General features: G+C 38.1%; 1 protein-coding gene across 1 annotated transcript in view; it reads left to right on the top strand.

The window, feature by feature from the left end:
- The window catches only part of LOC129523118 (RNA/RNP complex-1-interacting phosphatase-like), a 46,917-nt gene extending 35,906 nt beyond the window's left edge, over nucleotides 1-11,011 (top strand). Inside the window, exons 8-11 of the mRNA XM_055345733.1 lie at nucleotides 4,194-4,295; nucleotides 6,409-6,893; nucleotides 8,998-9,036; nucleotides 10,827-11,011. Coding sequence (XP_055201708.1) covers nucleotides 4,194-4,295; nucleotides 6,409-6,893; nucleotides 8,998-9,036; nucleotides 10,827-10,900 — 700 coding nt within the window. The 3' untranslated portion in view covers nucleotides 10,901-11,011. The remainder of the gene's footprint in view (nucleotides 1-4,193; nucleotides 4,296-6,408; nucleotides 6,894-8,997; nucleotides 9,037-10,826) is intronic.
- The last annotated feature ends 11,142 nt before the right edge of the window (nucleotides 11,012-22,153 follow it).

Genomic DNA, 22,153 nt, shown 5'->3' with positions numbered 1-22,153 from the left:
ATTACAAAATTACTATAATTAAAGCAATATGGTGCTGGCATAAAGCAGACATATAGACCAGTGGAACAGAATAGAGTGCTTGGAAACTCATGCCTATACAGTCAATTTTTGACAAGGGCAGCAAGAATACACAATGGGAAAAGGATAGTCTCTTTAATAAATGGTGCTAAGAAAAATGGGTATTCACATGCAAAAGAATGAAAGTGGACCCCTATCTTACACCACTCACAAAAATGGACTCAAAATGGATTGAAGACTTAAATATAAGTCCCTAAATCATAAAACTCCTAGGAGAAAAACTCCTTGACATTGGTCATGGCAGTGATTTCTTTGATAAGGTACCAAGAGCACAGGCAAGAAAAGCAAACTTAAACAAGTGGGACTACATCAGACTAAAAAGCTTCTGCACAATAAAGGAAATAAGTTGAAAAGGCAATCTAAAGAACAAAAGAAAATATTTGCAAACTCAGTAGCAAAAAGAAATTCTTAATGGGCAAAGAGTCTGAACAGACATTTCTCTAAAGGAGACACACAAATGGGCCCATTGGTGTATGAAAAGATGCTTGATGTCAGTAATCATCAGAGAACTGTAAATTAAACCACAATTAGATATTACCTCATGCCTGTTAGGATGGCCATTATTTAAAAACAATAATTATTCTGGGACATCTGGGTGGCTCAGCAGTTGAGCGGCTGCCTTCGGCCCAGGGCATGATCCTGGAGACCCGGGATCGAGTCCCAAGTCGGGCTCCCTTCATGGAGCCGGCCTCTTCCTCTGCCTCTCTCTCTCTCTGTGTCTCTCATGGATGAATAAGTAAGATCTTTAGAAAATAATAATATAATAATAATAACTCAGGTTATGGATAAAAGGGAACCCTGGTACACTATTGGTTAGAATGTAAATGTGTACAGTCATTATGGAAAACAGTATGGAAGTGCCTCAAAAAATGGCTGGTTCAGTTGGTAGAGCATGCAACTCTTGATCTCAGGAGTTGTGAGTTCGAGCCTCACAGTGGGCATACAGATTGCTTTTATTTTATTTTATTTTATTTTATTTTATTTTATTTTATTTTATTTATTTTTTAAAGATTTTATTTATTCATGAGAGACACAGAGACAAAGAGAGGCAGAGACACAGGCAGAGAAGAAGCAGGGAGCCCGTCGTGGGACTCGATCCTAGGTCTCCAGGATCATGCCCTGGGCTGAAGGCAGCGCTAAACCATTGAGCCACCTGGGCTGCCCCAGATTAATTTTAAAAAATTAAAAATAGAACTATGCGTATGACCCAGCAATCCCACCTCTGGATATTGAAAATCCGGAATTAATCAGGATCTGGAAGAGATACCTGCACTCTTAATTCACTGAAGCATTATTCCCAATAGCTCAGATATGGAAACAACCTAAATGTTTATCAACAGATTAGTAGACAAAATGAGATATATACACACAGTGGAATATTATTCATCCTTATTATTATTCATTATTATTCATCCTTAAAAAAAATAATCTGCCATTTGTGGCAGCATAAATGGACCTGGAGGGCATTATGTTGAGTGAAATAAGCCAGACACACAAAGACAAATGGTATATATTCTCACTTACATGTGTTATCTAAAAGTCAAGCTCCTAGCAGCAGGGAGTAGAATGGTTACCAGGGACTGAGTAGGGAAGCAGGAAAATAGGGAGTTGTCTGTCAAAGGGTACTAAGTTTCAGTTATGTAAGATGAGTAATTTCTAGAGATTTAACATATGGGATAGTGACAATAGATAATAACATACCGTATACTTGAAATTTTTACCACACACACATGCACACTATGTGAAGAGATGCATGTTAATTGTCTTATTATTTCACAATGTATATGTATATCAAATCATCAAATTGTATACCTTAAGTATACAAAATTGTAAAAATACTTAGAACCATTCTGTTGGTTTCTACATCTTGTACAAATTACCATTCCATTCTTTTGATCCATTATCACATTTTAAAAAGCACTTGTCTAGGATCACTACTTCAATTTCTTTACCTTCTTATTCTCTTCCTAAATGTATCATTTGTTTTTACCACTTAATTAAAATTTCCTTCTCAGAGGTCAACAACCACCTAGCCAAATCCTACAGTTTTTCTTTGCAACATCTGGCATCATTAACTCTCTCTACATATACTTTAAATTATTTTATTTTGGATACAATACTATCCAAGTTTGACTCTTAATTTTCTCATAGCTCCATTTGCCTTAGTGGTCTCCTCTTCATCCTATTGCAGATGTTTGATAAGACTGTGTTTGGCTTTTATTCCTATACTCCATTTTCTTGTCACTTCAGCTCTTATTTCTATCATATGACCTCCAAATCTTGCTCACACCTGAACTTCATACAAAAATCTCACACCTACGTAGGGAATATTTTCTTTTCAAATCATGGATGTTTGGGAAAGTTTATACAATAGCTCATAAAAATAATGACTTTTATATTTGTTTTTTAAAGACCACATCTACTTTATAATGCACTTAAAGCATTATCATCTTTCAGAATTTAAGAAGCTAAATAAAATTTAACCACAACTTGAATTTGGCCTGAGAGCTAGAGATTTCCTTCTTAGTATTTATTCAAGTACTCTGGGAGGAAAACTTATTGGTTACTCTTTTCTATTTCTTATAAGAGCTATTCAATTAAATCTTCTCTCTCATGTGTTTTTTTCTATTGAAACCTTTTCCTTATACTTGTTTATAGCCTTTACCTGAGGAAATGTTATTTCCAATAGATAACGTATACACCACAACAACACTAGTATCCTTTTTACTAGAATTTAGAAAAATAATTTCTGAACTCATATTAAAATTCTACTAAGGTATTGATTGTCATTTATAGACACTCAGATATAATTCTTTTTACCTTCTCTGGCCTTTATCCCTGAGAAGATCTTGCCTTTATAACATGTTCAGATATCATCTTTCTACTTTTTGAAACTAAACAACATTGTAGCTACACAAAAACCTTAAGTGTCTTTTAGCATAAATTCAGTGAGGCATTCCTAAATACCTTCCATTTAATTTTATCTTCTCCAATAAAGATACAGTATTGGTTCAACATCTCTTATATGCCGCTCAGGAATTCTGTTAAGTATTTTATATGCCAGGCATGATGCTAAAGCTATAGGGGCTGGGAAGAGCCCTTGCCCTCCAGGAGACAGGTGAATAAACCAGCAGATGTAAGAACGTGTTAAGTGCTATGATGCAGAACACATTACCCATCTTTTTCCATTCCACAAGTATTTATGGAGTACCTACTGTGTCCACGTACTCTGCTTGGCCCTGAGAATTCAGCAAGTGAATAAGACAGACCAGCTCCCTTTCCTCATGAGGCTTCTAAGTCTTTGTGCAGTCTTACAGGACCTTATGTGAGGGAATTTTGCATTGCTCTTTGCTCTACTTGGAATGCTATATATTTGCATGACTGACTTTGCTTGAATGTCACCACCTCAGAGAGTCAGCCCTTCCTGTCCCTCTCTCCCAATCACTATTATTCTACCCTGGAGCTCCTACAGAGCGCTTATTACTATCAGAAATGATACCATTTACATACTTGTGGTCTGTCTCTCTTTTGAGAGCAGGGACTTCACCTGCTTTGATCATGACCATGTCTCTAAGTGTTTGAACAGTGCCGGGCACATGTTGGGCACCTAACAAATATTTGCTGAATGGAAAAGTCAGTGATTGAATGCATGGTCCTGGAGAAAGGCATTCAGTAAGGTAATTTCAAATAATGGAAGTATGGGTAGTCAGGGAAGGTATATGGAAGGGGAGAGTTAGGGATGTCTGAGGTCCGGTACTTTAGTACCCCTGACTTATTCCCATTCCCCCTTTATCTCTCCCTTCAGCACTTCCTCATACTGCCTATTCCTGAAGCCCTTTATTTTTATGATCTTTTGGCCACAGGAGATGTTTACATCCTCAAAGTTGAAAATCCTAACATCCTTAATTTTGCTTGACTGATGACCTCTACCTCAAGATTCTTAAGCTTTATTCTATCCAAGAAGGCCAAATGGAAAAATATTCACAGATTTTTCCAAGATGCAAATGGTGTGCAGATGTGCTTTTTATCTTATTTTGTGCTCAACTTATGTGTCTAAAAGCATATGACCTTGTTTCTGATTGAATTAGAATTTTTTATTGATATTTTTCCTCTAGTAATCTTGGAATGGATGTCTGGGATTCTGATGAAGATGCAAATCTCCCATCTAATTCTGTGGAAGAATCTGAAGATTGGTCCCCAAATGAAGACTTTCATGGGTAAAAGTAACATAATTGTAGATGAATATTTTATGAAAGTTTAGATACATATTAATAGGGGGGAAACCCATGGGATTGGGAATCGGGAAGTTTACAACCAAATCTGATTCTGCCATTTTTAAGTTGTAGATAATATAGAGCCAGTGACACAACCTTTTCAGACCATTGTTGTTTAATTTGTAACATAAATTGGACAAGATCAGTTAGCTTTTCTTAAGCTATATTCTAAGACATAGAAAACTCTTATCTTGTGAAGTATTATTTGTTTTACAGGAATAAACAGTGTTTTTTTAAGATTAATTTTGGAAATGCTTGCTGATGTCACCATGAACACTAGCTTATCAAAAGCCCTTAGAATTCCTAAAGTTAAGAAATTTATTAAATTTTATTGAACCTAGCATTTTCCTAACTTTTTCAAGCACAAAACTCTTTTCCCCTTGACAGAATAAGTATTAACATTAGTATTAACAAGACTAATGTTCTCCAAACTATTTTGCAAATATTAAACTAGGTAATCTCTGTGATTCCTTCAAAATTTAAAATGCTCCAATTCTAAGTAATAATTTGTATTTATTCTACCAATATTAGCAGAAAGTGGATAAGGTTATCAAATGGTACTAGAATTTCTTCTATGACTCACATATATACACATATCTTTATAAACTGATAGAGAATTTAAAAATTATCTTAAAACCTTTTTGTTCCTCTATCTTTCAAAAAAGTTGCATTCTTCTCTATTGGCATTTTTCTCTATAAACTAATCACAGAATACACAATACACAATACTTACTTTAAATACTTATTTTAAATCAAGAGGAATATTTGGTATTTGTATTTTTTAACTGAAGTAGCAATAAATTGAGATTATCTTCTATGAACTGATTTAATACAAGCTAGACTAGACAATATTCTCCTGTTCGCCTCTTTCTTCTGGCTTCAAATCTTATCTTAAAACATGCAGTATTTTGCCACCTGAAGGTACCGATTTCTCCTCTCCACCCCTCACTGAGTGCTTGAGCAATGCCAGGCATTTTGTTAGGCATTAGCAACATCACATGATGTGCATGAAATACATGAAGGGTTGTACAGAACTCTTCTGGTTATCACGGCAGTTCATATCTGCCTTGACACAGTTCTTCCTTCACATAATATCTGCGCCCCGCATTCCAAGGAAGCATTTGTTTATCTTCAGTGAGTAAAATCCTCTCAGAATTTGATGCCAGAAATTTTCAGACAACATTGAGGGGTTTTGTTGTTTATTTTTGTTTAGGTTGTGTTTTGTTTTTATGAAACTTTCCTTTTCTTGTTGCTAGGAAGCAAAGTTCTAACTAACTTTGTGGTCAGTTTTAGTATCTTATCCTAGGGTTTTTAAATAGTTATTTTTATTCCAAATGCTATCTATTTCTCTTCCAACTCTTTCAAGTTGGTGTGTTGTGTATGTTATAAAACAGTTTGGCAGTTCTTATAAAACTGAAAATAGATTTAGCATACAACCCAGCATTTGCACTCTTGAGCATTTATCCCAGAGAACTGAAAACTTGTTCACAGAGAAATCTGACATGAATGCTCATAGCAGCTTTACTTATAAAAGTAAAAAAAAAACTGGAACTACCAAATATATTATTTATACCAAATATTTTATATTATAAGCTCTATTCATAGCTTTTAGGAGTAATTATATAAAAATCAATATATGTTTTTTATTTCTTCTGACATGAAGTCAGTACAATAATACAGAATGTTACCAGCCATATGTGTAAGATTACTTCTTTAACCTATCATAGATTATGATAAAAGTGATCTGGTTATGACACATTCCTTTAAATGAAAAGATGCTGTGAAAATGTGTTGTGCTCTAGTTTTTAGGGGAAAAAAAATACTATTTAATACCAACACACTTGTTTGGAAATTTACAAGTTAATAGTTGCAGGAGAGAGTTTGGGGCTCTTAAGCACAAACAAAAGAGAAAAATGAAAATGTGGCGCAATTCAGTTCAGGGAAACAATAGTTTGTGTCCTGTTGAACTGAACAAGGCGAGATTTTACTAACGGCATAGCATTTATCCTTTATTATTCAAATACTTAGCATTTATAGCATATTTTCCCCCTAATAGGACTGGGAAAAGGTCAAGACATCTTAATGACCAGCACCCTCGAAATGATCCACAGATAAAGGATTATGATTATGTCAACAGTGGGCCTGTCCAGAGTCCTAGGGATTTTTACAAACGCCAGTGTAGTGACAGCATGGCAAAAGAGAGACACTTGAGAAATTGGGATATGAGTAACAAAGGACCAGGACCAAGATGTTCATTCTTTGCTAATCACCAGTGTTATGGCGTCTCCCGAGAAGAAACAGATTTCAACAAGATACAAGGAACAAGACCGAGACCATTTCATGATCATCAGTGTCACAGTGGCTGTCACGAACCAGATGCTGGAGACGATTTTGATTTTGTTAGCAAAGTTGATGGACAAAGGACACATTCCATTCAGAAACATCAGGCCTATAGTAACTGCTGGGAACAATTTCCAACAAAAGATTTTGGTTTTACTAACAGAAGTTGGGAACAAAAACGACAACCTTTCTCTAACAACCGTGAGTACCCACTCCATGGTGATTTTCAGGACCAGTTACTAGTACAAAGCTTTCATTTTCTCAACAGAGGTAGTGGTTTTCAAAGGCAAAAACCTTTCCACCAGGACTGTTTTCATAATGAAATGAATTTGGAAGATTTAGAATGTATTGATGAAGTATCAGAGCACACACAAGGATCTCTACATGACCATTCCAACAATGATTTCTCAGAGAAAATGTCATTAAAAAAATATGTTAGTAGAGATCATGGACAAAGACCACCTTTTCCAAGGTTTCAAAAACAAACGCAGTTAAGAAATTTTGATTTGAACAGCAAAACAGGACCATGGCAATTAACCTCCTGTACCCACCCAACTAATGATCCACAAGAACAGATTCTATTGGAAGACTTGAATTTTGAACAGGAAACATCCTTACCACAATATTTTCGGGACTCTCCACTTCCTGATACCATAAATCCTGATGGGCATTTAGATAAGTGAGTCATTTTGTTTGCACAGTAAGGAATGATACTTAACTCCAGCAAAACACTCAGATTTCTTTCAAATTAAGGTATTTGTGTAAGAGTGATACAAATTATCACCTAAAACTAAAATTCAGATTTATTCTTAAATAGATTCAATTTATAATCAAGGTTTATTTCTGATGCTGTGAATTAAAAATTTACCTTTATTTCCCAAGATTGAGGTAAATATACAAATTAGATTTAAACAGTTTAACCCTTCACTGTAAGCTAATAGTAAAAAAAAATATCAGGAATAGACTTTTCAAAGATATACCATGACTTTTACATAAGGATTTTTTTTTTTAAGATTTATTTCATTTATTCATGATAGACACACAGAGAGAGAGAGAGAGGCAGAGACACAGGAGGAGGGAGAAGCAGGCTCCATGCCAGGAGCCCGACGCGGGACTCGATCCTGGGACACGATCCCGGGACTCCAGGATCGCGCCCCCGGCCAAAGGCAGGCGCTAAACCGCTGAGCCACCCAGGGATCCCTTACATAAAGATTTTTAAAAATAGAGTTGACCCTTGAACAACATGGGTTTAAACTATGCGGGTTCACATTTATGTGGATGTTTTACAGTACTGTAAATGTACTTTCTCTTAATGATTTTTGAAGAATATTTTCTCTGGCTTATTGTAAGAATACAGTATATAATATATACTATTTAGGACCACATGTTAATCAACTGTTTATGTTACCAGTAAGGCTTCTGGTAAACAGCAGGCTGTTAATTGTTAAGTTTTGGGGGAGTTATAAGTTATATGTGCATTTTCGACTATGCAGGGATAAGCACCCCTAACCTCCAAATTGTTCAAGGGTCAACTGTATTCCTTGTAGATGTGCTACAAATTATTTTTTAAAATTTTAATTTCAGCATGGTTAGCATACAGTGTTAAATTAGTTTTAGGAATATAATAAAGTAATTCAGCAATTCTATATATTAGTGCTCATCAGGATAAGTTTGGTATTCTTAATCCCCATCACCTATTTCACCTGCGTCCTCCCCTTTGGTAACCATCAGTTTGTTTTCTATAGTTAAAAGTTTGTTTTTTTGTTTGCCTTTTGTTTGCTACAAATTATTTTTTATTTTTTATCATTATTTTTTACAAATTGGTTTTTAATATACATGTGCCAGGAGTCCTTTCTCTGCCATGCAGTAATTGTCTTCTGTGCCATTAGATGGGAGCATCAGGAGAACATGGACTACAGTGAAACTGAAGTGCAAGCAGAAGGAGAGAGGGGAAGCCTGACATTCTAAAGGGAAAGTACAAGATAAGAAAGGATATAAAAAGGGATAGAAGTAAAAAACCAAGCCAGGAAAAGAGAGCAGTATGATGGGATAGAGGATAAGACCATGGAAGAGGGGAAAAGTTTGAGAAAGGAGATGAAGAATATAAAGTGAATATGTGCTTCCCTTTCAATTCAGAATGTTTCTTCCAGTTGTACAGCATCATTCTACATGTACCTGGAGAGGTGTGAATTTTTACCTGAATCTCCTACAGGTTATCCTGGTTTTCTTCAGTAACTTTTCTTTTTTTTCTCCTACCTTTCCTACCAACCTCTCACTTGTCTTCCTCACTTTCTTCATTTCACAGGGACCATGGCACTGATAAATGCAGAAGCAAAAGTCAGAGGTAAATGCCGATTGAGCTGTGCAACCATCTTTATCAATCCTATCCCTGATTGCTACCATTGACACATAAACATGTTAGAAAATGCATATTTATTGAATCCACTTGTATTCAAGGTTTATATACAACTTCTGCAGATCCCGGCCACTGCCTCGGAAATGACTGTCACTCCTCCCTTGTGGTCTGGGGGTTGCAAAACCAATTAATTGGTTTATCTGCAGCTGGGTTACCAGTGGCTACTAGTTGGTACCAGTTAAGTTAGAAATTTGTTTCATTTCCTTCATAATAGCTTAGCTCTATTCCATGATTATAAGTCTGCACCTAACCCGAGCCCACTGTCTTCCAATGGACAAGATAAAATACAAGGTTGGTCAATAAAAATCTCTCACTCCCCTTAGGACAGCCTTTCTCTTACTGATGATGCTCTGGGTTAGGATTATAGAATTCAAAAGAGGGCATGTAAAAGAAAAGGCCGTTGGTTGGCTTACTTTTTTCTCCCATCTTGTCACTTAGTACCAAATTTGGGGTCAGGATTACAAGCATTCTATGTGAAAAAAATAGAAGTTTCAGTATAAAATAATATTCCAGGTGCCTGGGTGGCTCAGCAGTTGAGCATCTGCCTTCGGCTCAGGGCGTGATCCTCGAGACCTGGGATCGAGTCCCAAGTTGGGCTCCCTGTGTGGAGCCTGCTTCTCCCTGCAGGGCTCCCTTGCGTGGAGCCTCCTATATCCCTCTGTCTGTGTCTCTGCTCTTCTCTGTGTGTGTGTGTCTCTCATGAATAAATAAAGTCTTTAAAAATAAATAAATAAAAGTATATTCGATACTGATTTATATTAAACTACTCTGTAGAAATCAGATTGGAGTTTTTGTTTTAAATTACTTAGTTTTTCTTAATTTCCTAACTTCTTCAGCTATTAACAGGATTAAAATGGCTCTAAGGTATTCTGATCAAATAGAGACTGAGAGGAAAAATTGAGATAGACCAAAAGAGACCTTGGTTTGAGGGTAAAAAGGGCAAATGACAGCCAAGACAGGACTCCTCCTGCCCTCTTCCTTTCAACTTACCCACTACTGACAGTATAACACACATATTAGCAACTTGGAGAAGGGGCTGCAGTAGGAAAAAAAAATGAGTTCTTTATATAGACACTATCAGATATTTATACTAAAAATCTGCTGGAATTATCCCACAAATGTATATTTTAATTGAGGTTAATTGAAAGAAAAATTTTAGGTTTGAACATGTATGAAAAGCAAAAACTACAATTTAAAACAGGTGACTCATTAGTCTTTAGCTTCTCGGTGTCAAAGAAATATTCTAAAAGAGACAGTCTATGGTCATATAACCCGCTGAGTTGCTGCTACACCAGAATGATTCTGCTGATGTCTTTAACTTCATAATTCACAAAGGAATAGGCAAATATAGTTGCTGTGGTCCTAAATCTCTGCAGGGTGATAAGGGGCCCACCCCCTTTCATGTGAGGTATGTTCTTCCATGTGGTTAAGGACCTGAGCCCTTGTCTTACGTTACCATGTTGCATCACGCAGGGGCTCTGCCCACCTTCACTGTTTGATTGTTGGTAAAAAGGTGTATACTCCCTTCTTTCAGCATGGCGCCCCCCATAAAGTTTGAATCTTGTGATTATAATTAACTCCTGTTTGTGTGACACTTATAAAGTGGTGACAAGTGTTTAAGTTCTGTTAGGCACATGGATGTGTATTATCCTACTATTGTTTATGTTTGAAAGCTCGAATAATAAAAAACTAAAAATAACTATATATTACATTATTAGACTGGTGTATCCAGAAGATAATCGAAGAGTACATCCTCCAGGTGGATTTAGCTGTGGAAAACAGAGCAGATTGACAGCATATTCTTCACAGGAACTTTCATCTCCATGTGAATTCCAAGAAGATGGTTCTGTTGACTATTGTGGAATCAGAAACCCAAGAGATATGGAACAGGACAAAAGGTCATATTTTTAAGCTACTGATTACAATTACAGTATGCCTGCCAATTGTAGAGCTGGAAAGAGGGCATTATGGACTTTTAGAAAAAACTGCAAGTGGTGCCAAGTAGTTCACTTTAAAACTGCCCACCATTTATCTATACTTGCTCCCTTTGTACTATTACTGGACCAAAAATAATTTCATAATCAAATAAGCTGTATGTCAGAAGGCAGCCCATGTTATTACAAAGTTAGCCATCTACATCTTTCAGTTTTTTCTAAGAGTATTTATAAATATAAGGAAACTATAATGTGGAATACATGTAGTTTTTGCTTTTGCAGCACTGGAAATTTGATTTATTGAGGCTCTATTTTTAGTTATATATGCTAATGAATTGCATTTCTGATTGCAAACTTCATAAAAAATAATTTCCTTATGATTTATTTATTCATTTTACAAGTGATTATTGTGTGCATAGAGCAAGAGATAGATTCCACCTAGTTGGTTAAACTACAAAATCATAGAGCTCAAAAGCCCATCAGAACTAAATTTCTCAGCCAGTAACTCTTCTATGGCTCATAGTGCTGGGAGAAGGAAGAATCCATCATAGCAATAATAAGAAACCAGCTGAACTTTATGAAGTCTTTAAAGATTCCATGTCGGGATCCCTGGGTGGCGCAGCGGTTTAGCGCCTGCCTTTGGCCCAGGGTGCGATCCTGGAGACCCGGGATCGAATCCCACGTCGGGCTCCCGGTGCATGGAGCCTGCTTCTCCCTCTGCCTGTGTCTCTGCCTCTCTCTCTCTCACTGTGTGTCTATCATAAATAAATAAAACAAAAAAATTAAAAAAAATAAAAATAAAGGTTCCATGTCGGCTTGTATTATGGATCACTTCCAGCTCTTTCCCACGGGTTTCTAGCAGAAGCGCAGGGATAACACGCTGGCAGGAGAACTGGAAGAAATCCCTAGGCAGCGTACCAGGCTCTCACTGGGTGCTAGGCTGTGGCTCCCCAAAGGCAGAGGGCAAGGCAGACAAATCTGAATGAGGCACAGAAGAATTGATGAAACCGTTGAGGAATGTTGAGTATAAAGAAAAAGTTAAGCTTTGTGAATTGCCCTTGAGCTGGCCACTGGAGTGGGCTGCCAAATGATGACGGCAGTCACCCGAGAGCCTTTAGAAGGAACTCTGTGGATGCTAAAGTAGCCTAGGGCTTTGATGCTCGAAGTGTGCCTGGACGGCAGTACTGGCATTACCAGGCAGCCAGTGGGAAATGGAGAACTTCAGCTTCACCCCAGACCTACTGAATCATCTTTTATTAATTACAATTTCTATTCCAACAAAATTCCTATGTGAGTTATATACACATTAAGTTTTGATAAGCATGGCCTTTTAAGGTGCATTCTAATCCTTAAAATTCTACTTAAATAATGTGTGTGATCAAGAGCTACACAGAAACGAAATGCATGGTCCAAGGAGAAGTTCAGCGTAAGTAATGCAAGGAGGCATCACTGAGGAAGCAGGAGTTGAGCTGGTCCTTAAGAGCTGGAGGAAGATGTAGGTCATGTCAAGAGACAACGAAATAAGTCTACCAAAGCAGAAATAGTAGTATGGACCAGTCTTCCTGGCAGTGGAGAGGTAGATTAACCCAGACCCAGAATAGAAGGATCTGAGGTCTAATCCAGGCCTAGAAAAAGAGCTGCAGGAGCACAGGGAAGAAACAGTTTATTCTGACTTGGAGATGTGAAGAAGGCTCCACTGAAGGCATTTGAGCTGAGGTTTACAGGTAGAGTGGGGCAGAGGTGTTCCAAGTTGAGCAAATAACCTGAACAGTGTTGGGTGAACAAGCAGTCTGTCCTGCCTGGAGTGTAGGTAACATCAGAGGGGTGGAGCGGGATGTAAGCCTGGAGAGCGCTTATAGGCATGGTTCAGGTAGCTTGAATGTCTATTGGAGAGTTTGACCTTATTTTGTAGGCAATGGACACCTACTAGCAATTTTAGGGAGCAATGTGAGAAAGCCTGCTGTCTTTAGAAAAGATTTTACTTATGTCTTTCTTTACTTATTTGAGATAGTGGGAGGAGGAGGAGAGGGACAAGCAGATTCTGCACTGAGCACAGAGCCCGAAGCAGGTGACCTGAGCCAAAATCAAGAATCCGACACAACCAACTGAGCCATCCAGCTGCCCCAAAGCCTGTTTTTTATAAAGCTCACTCTGTCATTAATATTGGAGACAGAACCACCATTCCTGGTGTCAGGTCTTTACTGGGATGATAACAATAAGATTGGAAAGGGGAATCAAAATGAAAAATGTTGCAAAGGTAAAATGGGCAAGTGCTGATGAGTTGATGAAGTCCTGGTTACTTGACACAGTGCTGGCATTAATTATATAATTCAGGAGTCAGGGTGGGTTTAGGAGGAAAAATAGAATTTGGTTTAGGTCACCCTGAGTACTCAGTGTTCCCCACCCAGCTCCCAGGGTTTCCTACCCTTTCTTCGTAGGACTTCATTATAAGGAGTGATGCTGTTTTTTAGGTGACTGTATCTCATTTTTTATTGACTGATCCATGTACTGTGGTGACCTTTGCTATTCACTATACATTCAATAGGGATATAAAAACAGAAAGTCAACTCAGATGCTGATGAGGTTGATGCCATCACGGTATCATCAATTTAAAGTTAGACATTTATTTAACATAGAGAAATGCAAAACGTATAGTAGTGCTTCTATCATATGTACAGTCTTAAGAGCTATTTTTCTAGAGAAGATTCACAGAGATACTCCTTTTCCCATTATTAAAAAAATCCATTATACCTGTGATAAAACTAAATGTACTCAGTTGTATTAGATTCAGGTACAAAGAAAAACTTGGGTAGTTAGCTACATTTTTTCCTAAATACATAAAATAAAATAAATAGATGCATGTTCTCTTAGGAAATGGTAATAGAACCGTACCATACAATGGTTCTATGGTAATAGAACACGAGGCTAATCTGCAGGTTGCTAGAACATCCCGATTAAGGCTGTGGAAAGAAGTTGCAGATTGATGCCATCTTGGAAGTAATGACATTTTAAAAAAATATTCCTTGGCAAGATAAATAGACTCTAATTTATAGAAAACAGCCTTTATGTTTTAGTTAATGAGACACTGTGTGGTAGTTCAGTCATTGTGCCCACTGCTTCGCTCCTCTTCTGTATTAGAATAAGCTATTCATGCCCTTTGCCATATGACCTAGCCATTCCTCTCCGTATTTCTCCAACTTGCTAATTGTTGCCCTTGGTCATATGACTTATTTTGGTCAGTAGAATGTGGACAGGGGCCTGTCCTGGCCAATCTATAAAAGGCATCCTGTTTCTCCTCTTCCTCTCTGGTGTTCCTGCCATTCATAAGAGAATGCAAGGTATGGGAGCATGCCTGAACTAGACCTACTACCTGAAGGAGAGCTACCCAGCTGACATGCAGACCCATGAACATGAAAATCAGCATTTGTTGTGGTAAGCCACTGAAACTTTAAGGTTGTTATAATAAATTTAAAAGATACAACTCACACAAACTGAAAATAAACATGGTTAGTGAGCACAACTAACCATAAGCAACTGTCCCATTCTAATGAGATAGCAGAATCTGAATCAGAGAGGGACCAGACCAATCTGAGTGAAATCCAGCTCATCTTTCAAACTGATGATAAATGAGAATATATTTTAATAGTAATTTTAATATAGTACTCTATGTGAGCTATTAAAAAACTAATCTTTATTTTAATACTCAAATTTACTATTTGATTATAGAATATAATCATCAAAACTATCTTGTATCAACTTTGAATCCAGATTACATTTTCCAAAGGTCTTTCATCACACATCTTGGCCTGAGTATCAGGCATCTCTGCCTTCACGAAAAAGGCAACAAAACCTGAGGAATAAACTGAGATTCTGAGCTGAGATCTTCTTTGTGTGTGTGTGTGTGTGTGTATTTTCTTATTGGAGTTCAGTTTGCCAACATACAGCATAACACCCAGTGCTCATCCCGTCAAGTGCCCCCCTCAGTGCCTGTCACCCAGTCCCCCCGCCCCCCGCCCTCCTCCCCTTCCACCACCCCTTGTTCATTTCCCAGAGTTAGGAGTCTCTCATGTTCTGTCTCCCTCTCTGATATTTCCCACTCATTTTTTCTCCTTTCCCCTTTATTCCCTTTCACTATTTTTTATGTTCCCTGTATGAGTGAAACCATATAACATTTGTCCACCGATTGACTTACTTCACTCCGCATAATACCCTCCAGGTCCATCCACATTGTAGTAAATGGTGGGTATTTGTCATTTCTAATGGCTGAGTAATATTCCATTGTATACATAAACCACATCTTCTTTATCCATTCATCTTTCGATGGACACCGAGGCTCCTTCCACAGTTTGGCTATTGTGGACATTGCTGCTATAAACCTTGGGGTGCAGGTGTCCCGGTGTTTCACTGCATCTGTATCTTTGGGGTAAACCCCCCAGCAGTGCAATTGCTGGGTTGTAGGGCAGGTCTATTTTTCACTCTTTGAGGAACCTCCACACAGTTTTCCAGAGCGGCTGCACCAGTTCACATTCCCACCAACAGTGCGGAGCATTTTCTCGTGCTTGTTGGCCATGTCTATGTCTTCCTCTATGAGATTTCTCTTCATGTCTTTTGCCCATTTCATGATTGGATTGTTTGTTTCTTTCCTATTGAGTTTACTAAGATCCTTATAGATCTTGGATACCAGCCCTTTGTCTGATATGTCATTTGCAAATATGTTCTCCCATTCTGTAGGTTGTCTTTCTCTTGCTGTGAAGAAGCTTTTTTATCTTGATGAAGTCCCAATAATTCATTTTTGCTTTTATTTCCGTTGCCTTCATAGACGTATCTTGCAAGAAGTTGCTGTGGCCAAGTTCAAAAAGGGTGTTGCCTGTGTTCACCTCTAGGATTTTGATGGATTCTTGTCTCACATTTAGATCTTTCATCCATTTTGAGATTATCTTTGTGTATGGAGTAAGAGGATGGTCTAGTTTCATTCTTCTGCACGTGGCTGTCCAATTTTCCCAACCATTTATTGAAGAGACTGTCTTTCTTCCAGTGGATCGTCTTTCCTCCTTTATCGAATATTAGTTGACCATAAAGTTGAGGGTCCACTTCTGGATTCTCTATTCTGTTCCATTGATCTATGTGTCTGTTTTTGTGCCATACCACACTGTCTTGATGATCACAGCTTTGTAGTAAAACCTGAAATCTGGCATTGTGATGGCCCCTGCTCTGGTTTTCTTTTTTAATATTCCCCTGGCTATTTGGGCTCTTTTCTGATTCCACACAAATATATATTTTTAAGATTTTATTTATTCAGAGAGAGAGAGAGAGGCAGAGACACAGGCAGAGGGAGAAGCAGGCTCCATGCAGGGAGCCCGACGTGGCGCTAAACCGCCATGCCACCGGGGCTGCCCATGATTCCACACAAATCTTAAGATGATTTGTTCCAACACTCTGAATAAAGTCCATGGAATTTTGATAGGGATTGCATTAAATGTATAAATTGCCCTGGGTAGCATTGACATTTTCACAATATTCTGCCAATCCATGAGCATGGAATATTTTTCCATCTCTTTGTGTCTTCCTCAATTTCTTCAGAAGTGTTCTGTAGTTTTTAGGGTACAGATCCTTTACTTCTTTGGTTAGGTTTATTCCTAGGTATCATGCTTTCAGTGCAGTTGTTTTTTTGTTTTTTTTGTGTGTGTTTTTTTTTTTTAACACACGCGACGGAAACTTTTATTTTTCTTCTTAAAAATTGAGGTATAACTAACCTATAACATCAGGGTAGTTTCACGTCTACAGCATAACGATTCCACATTTGCATACGTCGCAAAATATCCATAGAAAGTCTCGGGGTGCCCGGGGCTTAACAGTTTAAGCGCCGCCTTCAGCCCAGGGCGTGACCCCGGGGTCCCGGGATCGAGTCCTGCGTCGGGGCCCTGCATGGAGCCTGCATCTCCCTCGGCCTGGGTCTCTGCCTCCCTCTCTGTCTCTCATGAATAAAGTCTTTAAAAAAAAGTCTAGTTGACCCCTCTCATCATCTGATCAGTTTTTTTTTTTACATTTTTAAACTTTTAAAATTATACATCTAAAGACTGTTGCAGAGACAATTCGGAGAGGTCTTTCGGTGCAGTTGTAAATGGGATTGACTCCTTAATTTCTCTTTCTTCGGTGCAATTGTAAATGGGATTGACTCCTTAATTTCTCTTTCTTCAGTTTCGTGGTTAGTGTATAGAAATGCCATTGATTTCTGGGCATTGATTTTGTATCCTGCCACACTGCCAAATTGCTGTATGAGTTCTGACAATCTTGGGGTGGAGTCTTTTTGGGTTTTCTACGTACAGTATCATGTCGTCTGCAAAGGGAGAGTTTGACTTCTTTGCCAATTTGAATGCCTTTTATTTCTTTTTGTTGCTGAGGCTAGGACTTCTAGTACTATGTTGAATAGCAGCGGTGAGAGTGGACATCCCTGTCATGTTCCTGATCTTAGGGGAGCTCCCAGTGTTTCCCCATTGAGAATGATATTTGCTGTGGGCTTTTCATAGATGGCTTTTAAGATGTTGAGAAATGGTCCCTCTATCCCAATACTCTGGAGAGTTTTGATCAGGAACAGATGCTGTATTTTGTCAAATGCTTTCTCTGTATCTAATGAGAGGATCATATGGTTCTTGTTTTTTCTCTTGTGGATATGATCTATCACATTGCTTGCTTTACAAATGTTGAACCAGCCTTGCATCCCGGGGATAAATCCCATTTGGTCATGGTCAATAATCATAATGTACTGATGGATCCTACTGGCTAGTATCTTGTTGAGAATTTTTGCATCTGTGTTCATCAGGGATATTGGTCTATAATTCTCCTTTTTGGTGGAGGCTTTGTCTGGTTTTGGAATTAAGGTAATGCTGGCCTCATATAGCAAGTTTGGAACTATTCCATCCCTTTCTATATTTTGGAACAGCTTTAATAGAATAGGTATTGTTTCTTCTTTAAACGTTTGATTGAATTCCCCTGGGAAGCCATCTGGCCCTGGACTTTTGTGTCATGGGAGGTTTTTGATGACTGCTTCAATTTCCTCCCTGGTTATTGGCCTGTTCAGGTTTTTATTTCTTCCTGCTCCAGTTTTGGTAGTTTGTGGTTTTCCAGAAATGCATCCATTTCCTCTAGATTGCCTAATTTATTGGCTTATAGCTGCTCATAATATGCTTTTAAAATCGTTTGTATCTCCTTGGTATTGGTTGTGATCCTTCCTTTTTCATTTGTGATTTTATTAATTTGAGTCTCTTTTGTTTTTGATAAAGCTGGCTAATGGTTTATCTATCTTATTAATTTTTTCAAAGAACCAACTCCTGGTTTTGTTGATCTCTTCTATAGTTCTTCTGGTCTCTATTTCATTGAGTTCTGCTCGAATCTTTTATTAACTCTCTTCTTCTGCTGGGTTTAGGTCTTATTTGCTGTTCTTTCTCCAGTTCCTTTAGGTACAAGGTTAGCTTGTGTATTTGAGTTTTTTCCAATTTTTTGAGGGAAGCTTGTATTGCGATAGATTTCCCTCTTAGGACTGCTTTTGCTGTATCCCAAAGATTTTGAACGGTTGTATCTTCATTCTCATTAGTTTCCATGAATCTTTTTAATTCTCTAATTTCCTGGTTGACCCTTTCATTTTTTAGCAGGATGCTCTTTCACTTCCATGTGTTTGAATTTCTTCCAAATTTCTTCTTGTGATTGAGTTCAAGTTTCAAAGCACTATGATCTGAAAATATGCAGGGGACAATCCTAATCTTTTTGTATCAGTTAAAACCTGATTTTGACCCAGTATATTGTCTATTCTGGAGAAAGTTCCATGTGCACTTGAGAAGAATGTGTATTCAGTTGTGTTTGGATGGAAAGTTCTGGAAATATCTGTGAAATCCATCTGGTCCAGTGTCTAATTTGAAGCTCTTGTTTCTTTGGAGATGTTGTGCTTAGACAAGCTGTCATTTGCAGAAAGCACTGTGTTGAAGTCTCCCAGTAGTAGTGTATTATTATCTAAGTATGTCTTTACTTTGGTTATTAATTGATTGATACACTTGTCAGCTCCCACATTCAGGGCATATATATTGAGGATTGTTAAGTCCTCTTGTTGGATAGATCCCTTAAGTGTGATATAGTGTCCCTCTTCATCTCTTACTACAGTCTTTGGGATAAACTTTAATTTATGTAATATGAGGATGGCTACCCTTGCTTTCTTTTGAGGACCATTTGAATGGTAAATGGTTCTCCAATTTTCATTTTCAGGCTGTAGGTGTCCTTACGTCTAAAATGAGCCTCTTGTAGACAGCAAATAGATGGGTCTTGCTTTTCTATCCAGTCTGAAACCCTGCATCTTTTGATGGGATCATTAAGCCCATTCATGTTCAGAGTTACTATTGAAAGATATGAATTTATAGTGTCATCATAATACCTATTCAGGTATTACCTATTTTCATGGCTTATTTCTTTGGGCTTCCTCTTTCTTTTACAGAGTGCCCCTTAATATTTCTTGCAGAGCTGGTTTGGTGGTCACATATGCTTTCAGTTTCTGCTTATTTTGGAAGCTCTTTATCTCTCCTTCTATTCTGAATGAGAGCCTTGCTGGATAGAGTATGTATTCTTGGCTGCATGTTCTTCTCATGTAGGACCCTGAATATATCCTGGAGCCCTTTCTGGCCTGCCAGGTCTCTGTGGAGAGGTCTCCTGTTAATCTAATATTTCTCCCCATATAAGTTAGGGATCTCTTGTCTCTTGCTGCTTTAAGGATCTTTTCTTTATCTTTGGAATTTGCAAGTTTCACTATTAAATGTCGAGGTGTTTAACGGTTTTTATTGATTTTAGGGGGGGGGACCTCTCTATCTCCTGGGTCTGAATGCCTGTTTCCCTCCCCAAGTTTGGAAGTTCTCAGCTATGGTTTGTTCAAATATGCTTTCTTGTCCTCTGTCCCTTCTGGTGCCCTCTGGAACCCCAATTAAACGTAGATTTTTTTCCTTCTGAGGCTGTCATTTATTTCCCTTAACCTATCCTCATGGTCTTTTAATTGTTTTTCTCTTTTTTCCTCAGCTTCTTTCCTTGCCATCAACTTGTCTTTATGTCACTCTCTTTCTTCTACCTCATTAACCCTCGTTGTTAGGACCTCCAGTTTCAACTGCATCTCATTTAATTGATTTTTAATTTCGGCCTGATTAGATCTAAATTCTGCAGTCATGAAGTCTCTTGAATTCTTTATGTTTTTTTCCCAGAGCCACCAGTAGCTTTATAATTGTGCTTCTGAAACGTTTTTCTGACATCAAATTGTAATCTAAATTCTGTAACTCTGTGGCAGAGAGCACTGTTTCTGATTCTTTTGTGGTGAGTTCTTCCTTCTAGTCATTTTGCTCAGTGCAGAGTGGCTAAAAGCTTGTTGTATTTATTAGAAGCGCAAACTCTTCTCTCTGTAGTGTTCCAGCTTTCTCTCTTTAAATCTCAGGTCGAATTGGTAGGTTTTCAGGATGATTTGAAAGTTACCTAGGTAAGTTGGTGGGGACAGGTGACTTGGGGACCCTACTCCTCCGCCATCTTGCCCTGCCCTCCTGAGCTGAGATCTTTTTTTTTTTTAATTTTTATTTATTTATGATAGTCACACACAGAGAGAGAGAGAGGCAGAGACATAGGCAGAGGGAGAAGCAGGCTCCATGCACCGGGAGCCCGATGTGGGATTCGATCCCGGGTCTCCAGGATCGCGCCCTGGGCCAAAGGCAGGCGCCAAACCGCTGTGCCACCCAGGGATCCCCCTGAGCTGAGATCTTAAAGAAGAATAATGTCTAAGAATTTTTTAACTTCATATATAATAAATAATAGGAAGATGTTATAGTATCTATAGCTGGTTCTGAAAAAAAACTCCCTCAGTAGAAAGGATTGCCTAGGTTTTCTTAGCTCTGAATGTATTTTTAGACACATGCTGTCCAGTGTAGTAGTGACTAGTCATACATGGCTCTCCATCACTTGAAATGTAGCAAGTCCTGATTAAGTCCTGACCTGCAATATACAACACAGGTTTCAAAACTTAATATGAAAAAACAAATACTAGTTTTTATATTAATACATGTTGAGGGATCCCTGGGTGGCGCAGTGGTTTAGCACCTGCCTTTGGCCCAGGGCGCGATCCTGGAGACCCGGGATCGAATCCCACGTCGGGCTCTCAGTGCATGGAGCCTGCTTCTCCCTCTGCCTGTGTCTCTGCCTCTCTCTCTCTCTCTGTGTGTGACTATCATAAAATATATATGTATATATTTTTAAAAAACTACATGTTGAAATGGTAATAACGTTGGCTGTAGTCACTTTTTTAAACTCTTCTCCATTCCTGGGTTGATTGCACCCTCTTTTTACTTGCAGAGGTCATGACTGATGCAACATCAGAATGAAGTATACTTTAAAAAACTTTTATTTATATTGCATTTTTTATATTTCTTATTAATTTAAGAATTGGGTAAGGTGAAAATTTTCTCTCTCCCTCTCCCTGTCTCTCTCTCTCTCTCACACTCACACACACACACACACACACACACACACACACACACACACACACATACAGCCTACTTAAGTAATATCATTCTTTTGGCTACATAAGTAACTATTTCTGATATTTCCCCCTTATGGGTTCATAGAAAAAAGTTTCCTACCTTCTAAAGAAATGGTGGAACCAAGTTTAAGTGAATGGCCAGGAAGGAATGATAATCATTAATAACCAGTGGCCAATATTAAAAACAGTTGACAGTGACCCATTTTATTTGTCCCTCCTCATCTAGAATGGCCCAAAGCAGATTCCTGAATCTGCCATGAAACCATGTTTCCCTCCAACAAAAATGAGATTAGGTTGTGACTGCTGATTATCTCCCTGAGTTAAGACTTAAAACAAGTGAAATTTGACTCCCAAATACTTTAATAGATTTTTTTTTTTTTGGACCCAGGCTGCAAGACAGAAATGGAGTAAGAAAAGATTTCAGTTTATTGACGGAAACTGGTGAATTCTATTTTTTATAATAAATTTATTTTTTATTGGTGTTCAGTTTTCCAACATACAGAATAACACCCAGTGCTCATCCCGTCGAGTGCCCCCCTCAGTGCCCGTCACCCATTCACCC

The sequence above is a fragment of the Nyctereutes procyonoides genome, unplaced genomic scaffold, assembly GCF_905146905.1.
Source record: "Nyctereutes procyonoides isolate TBG_1078 unplaced genomic scaffold, NYPRO_anot_genome, whole genome shotgun sequence".
Classification (NCBI taxonomy): Eukaryota; Metazoa; Chordata; class Mammalia; order Carnivora; family Canidae; genus Nyctereutes; species Nyctereutes procyonoides.
Note: the sequence above shows the minus strand (reverse complement) of the source record. Positions and strands in the feature narration are given on the sequence as shown.